At 35.9% G+C, this 11,723-nt stretch overlaps 1 protein-coding gene across 1 annotated transcript in view; it reads right to left on the reverse strand.

The window, feature by feature from the left end:
* The window catches only part of LOC306862984 (protein TANC2-like), a gene marked incomplete at its 3' end in the record, with an annotated part of 172,425 nt that overhangs the window by 90,261 nt on the left and 70,441 nt on the right, over positions 1-11,723 (reverse strand). Inside the window, exon 3 of the mRNA XM_079406112.1 lies at positions 3,281-3,378. Coding sequence (XP_079262238.1) covers positions 3,281-3,344 — 64 coding nt within the window. The 5' untranslated portion in view covers positions 3,345-3,378. The remainder of the gene's footprint in view (positions 1-3,280; positions 3,379-11,723) is intronic.

Here is an 11,723-nt window from a genome sequence, read left to right on the forward strand (position 1 = left end):
AACTTGACTTAATATCTTCCATAATACTGCTTACTCTCATTTTATGGTAAATATTTTAACTTAAAATATAATTTGCTTAATGAGCCCTAAATGAATCTTCTATAGTTTCTAATGCTATGTACTTCTGTCATTTTTTTTTTTCAATGGGGCTGTTCAAACAGCTTTACATTTATCTAAACCCACAGTAATGACACCCTAAAGTGCACTGGAACTAAATTGGCCCCTTCAAGCTTATAGGGGAGCTGCAGGCCCTGAAGAGAAAATGACTCCAGACGTCACCAAACTAGCATGAATTTTAACCACAGTCTGAGGACATCGACTGAAGACAGGAGGTCTTTCTGGGAAGTGTGAGGTCCCTTTGATACACATCTCACTGGGGTGAATGGCTGGTCTATTGGGTAAGTCAGACTTTCCACTTGTTTGACTACAGCTTTATAGGAGATTCAGACAGACCTGAGGTATGAAGGGAGGAGGTAAAGTATGTGTGTGTATGAGAGTATGTACATGTCGTGTGTGATGTAAACAAAAGTTTGCAGTAGTGGATGTCCTTGCACTCACAGAGCCAAACTCCAGTGAAAATCAAAAGCAAACACAGCTAACAAGTAAGCACACAGACAAACAAACACATCCTCCTCATCCATCACGCATAGCTCTACCACAACCCTGAAAGAGTGAACACAGAGATCCCACTTCTTACTACAGCAGCTCCTCTCCGGCATGGACAAGATGCCTGATTCACAAGCAGTAGCAGTTTCTTCTGTATTTCTTCTGTAACTGAATTAGGGCTGTGTATTGGCAAGAATCTGGCGATACGATACGTATCACGATACAGGGAATGCGATACGATATATTGCGATACTGTAAGCAAGGTGATATATTGGGATATTTCTTATTTTAGGAACAGGATATATTTTTTAGGAAAGCTGTCATTAAGAACACACCACCATTTGCAAACCTTAGCAATAAATAAAAAAAAATTGTTTAACCAGAACACACTGGGATCTGCATTTGCAATAATCAGTCCGTGTAACATTCAAAGTTATTGAACCACTTTTTGTGCAGTACGAGTAAAGGGGGAAAGATTAAAGTGCTAGCAGGATTCTTTCGTTAAACGTAAATAAAATGTATTTTATAAAAAGACCATATATATTTTTAAACCCTGCTTTAAAAGGTTCACAGTTTAAGTTAACAATTGTAATATACAATGTCATAACATTTTGATCTGAACAAAAAATTTAATCTGCTTCGTATCAATGAAAAATAAATTGCTTGCAGGATTCCTAAAGAAAACAAAACAATTGTACAACAATAAAATAAATACAGATATTGAACAGTCGCAGAACCTTTCAACTTGGATGTCACAGGTTTTTCAGTTTGTATTTATGTTCCGCGTGGAATCGCCGAGACGCGACGAAACGCCCCCAACACGAGAGAAAGCTGCAGCCGTGCGGCGACCCTAACGCCCGCCGCGCCTCACGCAAAGGCTCTACGGGACGCGGCAAGCGGCGAAACCGAGGTGGCGCTCGCGCCGCGGTCCCGGGGCAGATGCTACAACAAAAGCCCAAATGACGCCACACTTCAGCTTTGTACACCAAAACAGGAACTGGAACAATTCTTTCATCCTCCATTACTGGAAGCTAATTATTTGCTAACATTAGTGGTGTGCCCTAATGCTAGTATTTCCTGTCACTGTTTAAGTTCTGAGATGAAGACCGCTCTCTAGCGGTCGGGATATGAACTCAAAACGAAACGACTGCCATGAATCCTGTATGATTATTATTATTTTTTTTAAATATCGATATTCCGTTTTTCAGAATCGATACAGTATCGCCAAACAAAATATCGTGATACTCACGTGTATCGATATTTTCTTACACCCCTAAACTGAATATAGATTTTAGCAATGACTAAATAATAAATAATAATATTTTTGTCAGGGATTGGCCATTGACAACTATTAAAAACTTAAATCAATGTGAAATCAAATATACATTCACAAAGGCAGTCTACATCATAATAAATCTAAAAACCCCAACGAGTATCAATAAACTGCCAAAAATAAAGTAAAATAAAATATGTATAACTATTGTAATGTTTTTGAAAAGCCTCTTATTCTCACCAATGCTGTGTTTATTTCATAAAATATAAAGTAGTAAAAATGCTAATACTAATATTTAAATGAACTGTTTTCTATTTTAAAGTACTTTAAAATGTAATTTATTCCTGTGATCATTACTTCAGTTACATAATCCTTCAGAAATCATTCTAATATGCTGATTTGCTGCTCAAGAAACATTTATTATTATTATTATCACAGTTGAAAATCATTCTCCTTAATATTTTTGTTGGAGAAACCATGATGATTCTGAATTCTTTGATGAGTATAATGTTCAAAAGAACATTTGATTTCTTTGTAAAGGACTGTCACTTTATCATCAATTTAATTTATCAATTTAAAAATCTTACTGACCCCAAACCTTTGAATGGTAGTGTCTCTTTAATATGTATAATGTCTTTCTACACTGGCAGATTTTTATTTTTTATTTCTTTTAAGTATGAACAAATTGTAAACAAGTGGAAACCTTGCCAGTGCAGTTAGACAAAATAGTCATATATTTGAATGCAACAACCTGTTAATATAACGGAACGCTGACAGAATCCTAATTTCAGTCCAATAGTTACTTCTGACTATTGTAAGCCTCACAACACAAGCCTGAAATCTCTCTGAGAGCTAAAATACACACACAGACATACAGAAACACAACATTTCATATTCAAAAATGCTAGACAGAGCAAAACAAAATGGGACCTCAAGGAGTGTTGTAAGCACACAGATTTGTCTTTGTAAGCTATGTTCAGTTTTATTTTCCATATTCACGTTTTCATATATCAGCCAAAAAAAAGGTTAATTATCAGAATATTTAAACACACTTTACCCCACAGCTACAATTTTGGCAAACATGCTTCAGTGAATAATTCTGTTTTAGTATGGCTGATTTGCATGACTTTATACATTAGTAGCTGACTAACGCGAAAGAGCATAAGTTTGCTTATATAGAAAAATTACTTGGATAAACATAGCTTACCCACTGACACATTTTGAATCACCCTCTCCTACCAAATGTTAAAGTTGCATTAAGCTTGAAAGGTTTGTCTTACCCCCAGGTTCTTTTGAAAACTGACACTGACTGCATGACAAAAGTTGAATGCGGTTTTGCATTTTGCATGGGGGTCCAGTTGTAGGGAAGCTTCTAAATTTTAAAAAGAAAACTCAACCTACCACTGTTTCGATTCTTGCGGTTGGATTTGCCGCCAAGCAGCATCTTCAGACTGTTCCTGAACATGACTGCACAGTTCTGGACCGGGCTATAGAGAGATCTGCAGAAAGAGAGAGAGGAAAATACAAGAGTGTGAGAAGCAAGCAAAAAAAAAAAACCTGATGAAACTTATGGAAACACCATGCACCTGCATTTTGAGTTATAGAAACTGCATAAATAAATAGATAAAAAATAATAATAAAGTTGAAATATGCCATTTTAGCATACTAGTTCTCCTACTAATAAACACTGAGCAAAAACAGGTAGAGTACATGATAACAGTTGCCACTATGTTTGAATCTATAAATAAGATTTGTAACAACAACACACACACAATCACTTTCTCCACAACTCCTTTGCCTATCAACACTGATTCCCAAAACGTGTGATCTCTTTACAAGTGCAGTTGACTGGTGATGTTCGCCACACATCAGCTCTGAAGTCTAGACAAAGAGTTACTGAGGGGATTTTTGGAAGCCTGTGATTATATGTTTCAGGTACACAGAGCCTTCAGCCTGCTGGAATGCTGCAGCTGATAATGAGTTTCATTCGAGGGATTCGTCATTCTTCACTGGATTATTTTAGGCCTCACTCAACACCCACACTGTGGAGGGATCACACCCTGATGCTGCTAATTACTGCTTCATGTATGAGCTGTGTGTGTGTTTATATGTGTGAAAGAGCACAGGATAGAGACACTTTGTTCTGCACAAAGTGATGGTGGCTGTTGATTTCAATGGAATTAATTCTTTGAAGGGTCTTTGTGCAGCTGAATTCACATGTATGGAGACATTACAGAAGAATAGAATAGAATGTTGGGTAATGTCATCTAATGGTTAGTCCAACCTCTCTGACAAAATGAGCTATGACGTCCATGCAAGTGATGTAATTTCAAATCCAGTTTGCAACAATTTTTTATCCTTTTTTTTTGTCAAAAAGGTCAAACTAATAATAAACAACAGAACGGACTATGCTATAAGGTAGCAAGGTAGTAGACCACAAAATTAATAAACAAACCAACAAATAAATTTAGACACCTACGGTATACTTTAATATGGAAGCCCGTTTCTGTCACTGAATACAAAATAAAAAAGGTAATTGCTAGTTTTTATTTCACAATTCTGACTTGTCTCACAATTGAGTTATAAAGTCAGAGTTGCAAAATATAAACTTGCAATTCTTACTTTTTTCTCAGAGTTGTGTGATATAAACTCACAATTGCGAGTTATAATTTCAGAATATTGGGATATAAACTCGCAATTGCAAGAAATAAAGTCAGAATTGCAAGTTTATATCTCAATTCTGAGAAAAAAATAATAATTGTGAGATATACGAAAAAAGGACAGAACGATAGAAATATAGAAGAGATAAAATGAACAAAAAATTGATTAATGCAATGAATGAAAAGGCAGATGAATGATAGAACAAACGACGGATGGACAGATGAATGGATAGACAAATAGACAGACAGACAGATAGACAAAGATAGCTAGATAGACAGACAGATGAACTTTGCATCCCCCGCATGTTCTCAGTTTCAGTGTTTAGTATTATTCTGGGCCTCCACACCTTCAGAAGTGTTCTTGGCTGAGGTCACACAAATGAGAAACAGATGTCTTTGTAGGGGAGATTGTGTGTATATGCACACATGCATTTCAAATCAACATCCACAGGCAGATAGTTTTCTTCTCTAGCACTCGATGCTCCTTTCGCTGAGCCAGCATTGGTACATGCTTACTGCTAATATGTTGCTAGGGCCATATTTGGCAGAAAGCCTAAGTGTTAAAATGATTCAGTGGGGGTCACAAATATATTAGTAGTACTGAAGATAATTATGTTAAAAAAAAATCTATTTGCTTTAACCATTGTGGTAACATTTTGTGAGCTCATTCTGCATACTTGATGCCCTGCCGCCCCCCTCTCACTTCTGCATCTGCCTGGTCATGAAAAAGTCTCTTCACCTGCTTGAAGCCAAATGTGGAGGAGGAATGAAATGTTAACGATACTAAACAACTAAGGTCAAGCTAATCAAGTCCAATAAAATGCAAAACAAAAATCACAACCAAATGCACCGCGCTATTTTTCTTAAAAAGTCAGCTTATCTGAGATTCAAATATAAGACCTTTTAAACCTTATGCAACAGTAGTACCACTAGACCAACTAAGCACTCTCAAACAAGTGACCTCACAGTTAAATGTAGATTTATTTACTGCATAATGTGTTTGAAGGGTGAACTAAGGACACCAGGTGAGCACCCTTCAAGACCCTTTGGAGACCAAATGAGTCAGTTCGGGCATTGCTATCTATCCTAAATAGTATGCAAGATTTCAATTAAGATGTTTCAAAGCATAGTACGCTGAAAATAAGCATGACAATCGTATGATGTGATAGAAAATACCATCATAATTCATTTCATTTACAATGTTGCAGACATACAAGGTAGAAAGAAGTCAAGACAAGATAGATTGAGTGCAAAAGGGGTGTGCAACAGCTTCTGAATAAAGATGAGAGATGAAGAAAAGGATGACCTTATCCTGAGGCTGCGCTTCTTCTAGCGGATGAAGAACGGAGAAGACATAACTCAGTGTAGCGAGGTTTGCTGCTGTTTGTCGAGTGAACCGTGCCTAAGCATGAGAGTGACGAGACTAACACTACTCCCCAAAGCAGTCCCTCGTACTTGGACATACGCTTTAATGAGGTCTGTAAGCAGACACACAAACTAATGAGAAACTTAGATTGAAAGTTGGGAAAGTGAAAAATGGCATCTGCAATGGAGCAATAGAAGGATCTATCGCTCATTTTTTAACATAGCTGAAGTCTGAGAAAAGCTACCACATCCTTCCCTCCGCAGCATCTCAATCAGTTACGAAACACACGAGAACCAACGGAGTTTGAAGTCACCATCAAATTCATACTTGTTATGGTCCTCATGTGCGATAACTTGTTAAGCATGAACACAAATGAGAGCTTATACTAACTAAAACACAGCATAAAACAAACAAGCACTAAAATCAAATAAACAAAATCAACTAAAACATTGCTTGACATTGATAAAAACTGTTGAAACTAAAAATAAACAGTAAATAAAACAAACAAACAGAAAAGTCACTTGACATTGTGGAAACATTTTGAAACAAAAATAATAAACTAAATAAATAAACAAACAAACAAACAAAACAAACAAGCATTTGATGTTGAAAGTGGAAACATTTTAAAACAAATCCAAGTACACTGTAACAACAAAACTATTATTATTATTATTATTATGTAATAACTAACACATACAGTATTTGTCAACTACATCTGTAAAACCAAAGTATTATCATTTGAAACAATTTTGTCTACCATGGTGTTTTATTTATTTTATGTAAGTGGCATATGCACACATTGTACTGACCTAGCATTGTTCATCAGGCAGTGACTCACTGGACTACAGATCAACAATTTAATCTCTTTTCAATTTAATTTGCTCTCTTCAATTTAACCGCATGCTATTCACACAGTAGTAGCGGTCAGCTACCATTAATGGCACCAAACACAATAATGGTTACATAAAGGTTTCGCAAACACTGCCATTAGGCATGGGTGGATCAATTTTCATTACTCGCATAAAAATACAGATCCTTATTTAGCACGATAATGAATGCAAATATGCACATTTAAATGCTGGAAAATACAGCACTCCGTCAAAAAATAACAAAAAAGCGAATTATGTGACTTTTACAATAATGTGTTTGTGTGATGTATATGCTGAATTTATTTAAAGTATAATTAGAAATAATACGTTTATTATCTGTAATTGTTAATAAATTATAAAAATAAAACTCTGATCATTTGCCATTTTCACTGTATATTAAATATTATACCTTAATGCCACAATTTTTCACATTAAATTGCTATAATTGAAGTGTCCAAAAACAATGAAAAATTTATTTAAAAAAAATAATAATACTTTAAAATAAATAAATTCTAATGAATAAATTTAAGATATTTAAGAATTTAAAATAAATATATTTAAAATAAATACATACAAAATATAAATTATATTAATAAAAATAAATGACCAAAAATAAGATTAAGATTAAGATTAAGATTGATAGATAGATTGATAGATAGATTGATAGATAAAATAGATAATGAATCTCGATTAAATGCATACAAAATAAAAGTTTGTTTACATGATATATGCGTGTACTGCGTGTATACACACACACACACATGCATGCATATATATATTTTAAGCAAAATGTTACTTTTATATATTAAATATATTTATACATTATATAAATTATATGAATATAAATATATACAGTACATGTAAATATCTTCAAAATATACGCTGCATGTGTGTGTATTTATATATACATAATAAATATACACCGTACACACATATTATGTAAACAAACACTTATTTTGGATGCGATTAATAATTTGACAGCATAAATATATACAGTGCTGCTTGAAAGTTTGTGAACCCCTAGCAGAATCTGTGAAAATGTGAGTAATTTTAAGAAAAGAGAGATCATACAAAAAGCATGTTTTTATTTTTTTATTTAGTACTGTCCTGAGTAAGATATTTTACATAAAATATATTTACATTTTTTCCAGCATCTTTTGCTTATTTGAACTGTTTCCAGCAGTGACTATATAACTTTGAGATCCATGTTTTCACACTGAGGACAATTGAGGGACGTTTTTAAACACAACTTTTAAAAAAAGGTTCAAACATTCACTGATGCTCCTGAAGGAAATACGATGCATTAAGAGCCGGTGGGAGAAAACTTTTTAAATTTGAAGATCGAGGTAAATTGTACTTAATTTGTCTTCCGGGAAACATGCAAGTATCTTCTGTTGCTTCTGAAGGGCAGTACTAAATGGAAAAAATATATATATTTCTACAAAATGAGAAAAATTCAGACATGTTCATCCTGTTAAAAAGTTCACACTATTTTTTTTTTTGTCTGTATGCGTGTCTTTATACAGTGGTGTGAAAAAGTGTTGGCCCCCTTCCTGATTTTTTTATTTTTTTTGCATGTTTGTCACACTTTAATGTTTCAGATCAAACAAATTTAAATATTAATCAAAGATAACACAAGTAAACACAACATGCAGTTTTTGAATGAAGTTTTTTATTATGAAGGGAAAACAAAATGCAAACCCACATGGCCCTGTGTGAAAAAGTGCTTGCCCCCTAAACCTAATAACTGGTTGGGCCACCCAGTTCGCTTCAGCTTGAGGTCACGAACAGATGGCCGGACATTGTCCTTCAGGATTTTTTGGTAGACAGCTGAATTCATGGTTCCATTTATCACAGCAAGTCTTCCAGGTCCTGAAGCAGCAAAACAGCCCCAGACCATCACACTACCACCACCATATTTTACTGCTGGTATGATGTTCTTTTTCTGAAATGCTGTGTTACTTTTACGCCAGATGTAATGGGACACACACCTTCCAAAAAGTTCAGCTTTTGTCTCGTCAGTCCACAGGGTATTTTCCCAAAAGTCTTGGGGATCATCAAGATGTTTTCTGGCAAAACTGAGATGTGCCTTTGTTGTTTTGCTCAGCAGAGGTTTTCGTCTTGGAACTCTGCCATGCAGGCCATTTTGGCCCAGTCTCTTTCTTATGGTAGAGTCATGAACACTGACCTTAACTGAGGCAAGTGAGGCCTGCAGTTCTTTAGATGTTGTTGTGGGGTCTTTTGTGACCTCTTGGATGAGTTGTCGCTGCGCTCTTGGGGTAATTTGGTCGGCCGGCCACTCCTGGGAAGGTTCACCACTGTTCCATGTTTTCGCCATTTGTGGATAATGGCTCTCACTGTGGTTCGCTGCAGTGTTAATTTTGGCAGGCATTTTTGATTTAGTCTTAGTCTTTATCTTGAGACGAAAATGCTTAATAGTCTTAGTCACATTTTAGTCATTTGAGTCTTTCATAGTTTTAGTCGACGAAAAGTCATTGCATTTGTCAACTTTTAGCCATTACTTTTAGTCAAACTGCAGTTACCAACATTTATTTTGGTAGCTATTTTATATGTAGTATTCTAACAAAAATAGTCATCAATACTTCTCTCTTTAGACCAAATCAATTAAGCTTAGTTATGAGAAATTTGAATCAAGGATTGAATTTGGAAAAACTGGAATAAATTTTTATTTTTTGGTAGAGATATAAATTAAACTAATTTTTCAGATACGGTAGGTTTACTTAACTATACATTTATTTAACATCTTTTGTTGGTTAACATTTATGACAGATAATTAGGAATGCTGTCCATTTAAAATGGAAGGTATGCATGTAATAGCCTACTGACATACATTCAGTTTTCACCCACCTGTTTAAGCTCACTTAAACCATAACGGACTATATTTCCGTGAGATGCTCTACATGATAGACATTTGGATTGCTGTGTGTGTATTTGAGCACTGAGAACTGATCGCGCGCTGTATGAGAACTGAAGAAGGGGAGCGTGCGCGAGAGAGAGCACTTCTATCAGCGCGATTCTGCCTATCGCACCTTCACTGACTAAGTTAATCGACAAATGAATTGTGACTCCCGGGAAAAACGGGACGTCTGGTCACCCACTCCCTAACCCTTCGGGTGCTGAGGCCATTGTTTCAGATCGCTAGTTTGCGTTTTGGTAGCCTATCCGTCCACCGCGGCTGCCATGCAAACACCCCTTTTCCAATGACAGAGACGCACATTTTGAAAGACAAGACAGTTAATTTAGCCTATAGGATGTATTTTGAATGTCCGGTAGTCCTCAAATAACATTTTAGTCCCGTCTCGTCTTGTTAATGAAGACGCGCATAAATTTCGTCATAGTTTTTATCATCAGATATTAGTTTTAGCTCGTCGACGTCTCGTCTTAGTCACAGAAAAAAGGTTCGTTGACGAATATTTTTCGTCGTCGTCTTCGTCAACGAAATTAACACTGGTTCGCTGGAGTCCCAAAGCTTTAGAAATGGCTTTATAACCTTTTCCAGACTAATAGATCTCAATTACTTTCTTTCTCATTTGTTCCTGAATTTCTTTGGATCTCAACATGATGTGTAGCTTTTGAGGATCTTTTGGTCTACTTCACTTTGTCAGGCAGGTCCTATTTAAGTGATTTCTTGATTGCGAACAGGTGTGGCAGTAATCAGGCCTGGGCGTGGCAAGAGAAACTGAACTCAGGTGTGATAAACCACAGTTATATTGAATTTTTTTGATGATCTGAAACATTAAATTGTGACAAACATGCAAAAAAATAAAAAATCAGGAAGGGGGCCAACACTTTTTCACACCACTGTATATAAATAATAAATATACACAGTATCAAATATAAATTTAATAAATTAATTACCAAAAATAAAATTACAAAAATATATATTTTAAATAAATAAATAAATAAATAAACTAAACTATGGCTGACGACACCAATAACAACAAATAACTGTCCACTAATAATGAGTTTACATCCATCATAATATAACCTAAACTCTAATGACAAGTATATTTTTAATTACTAAAATGATCTGGACAGCAAAAAGATCTATAAAGGACCAAAAACAAATCAAGTAAAGTCTCTTCTCAAGTCTTTGACTTTTCAAAAAGTCACACAGTGTTAACTGGACAGCTACTGCGGGCATATAAAACTCTCTGGCCTGAGCCACCGTTTTGAGGTTGATGGATTCAACAGGAGCGTCAATGACTAAGAGCCAAGAGCTGCAGAGCTTTATATTTTATACAGTCTCTCCCTTTGATTAATGCCTCCCACAGCGCAGTGTTAGAGGAATCGCACGCTGTTTGTTTTCTACTGCTCTACAAAGCCAATGAACAGAGAGCGTGCCGGGAAGGGAGGGGGACAGGGGTGTCGTCTCGTGACTACGAGGTTTGGGTTGTGTGCAATGAAACAAAACACTCTCTCACACACATAGAAGAAGAACAAAGAATAGAATATAGATATGGGTATGAATGCATACAGCACATTCCCAGAACATGACAGCATGAAGAAACACACTAGAGTCGGTGGACAAGTCAATGCTGCCATTTGTGTGTGATTCACACTAATTTGTCTGCGTTCCTCCATAGACACCTAAAGACTTACAGAGGGAGACAATGGTACAAGTTTGACCTTAGATTTTTCTTTCCTTGAGAGAAAACCTCACACAGAGTGAGGGAAGAAATGCAGTTAAAGCCCCTGCACACACACACACACAAACACGTGCACACACAAAGAGCTACGCAAACACACAGCGTCTTCCCTTTGTCCCAATCACTTCCTTTCCAAACACAACACAGCAGCTCTAAAGTGCTTGCTGAAACTTGGGCTCCAAAAGAGAACAAACTCTTCTGTTTATAAACACAGCCTACACACTCCATCTACTGATGCTTCCTGATCCTGATCTTCTGGCATAAGGAACTTCAAACGGA

This window comes from Barbus barbus (genome assembly GCF_936440315.1).
Source record: "Barbus barbus genome assembly, chromosome: 4".
In the NCBI taxonomy this organism is placed as follows: Eukaryota; Metazoa; Chordata; class Actinopteri; order Cypriniformes; family Cyprinidae; genus Barbus; species Barbus barbus.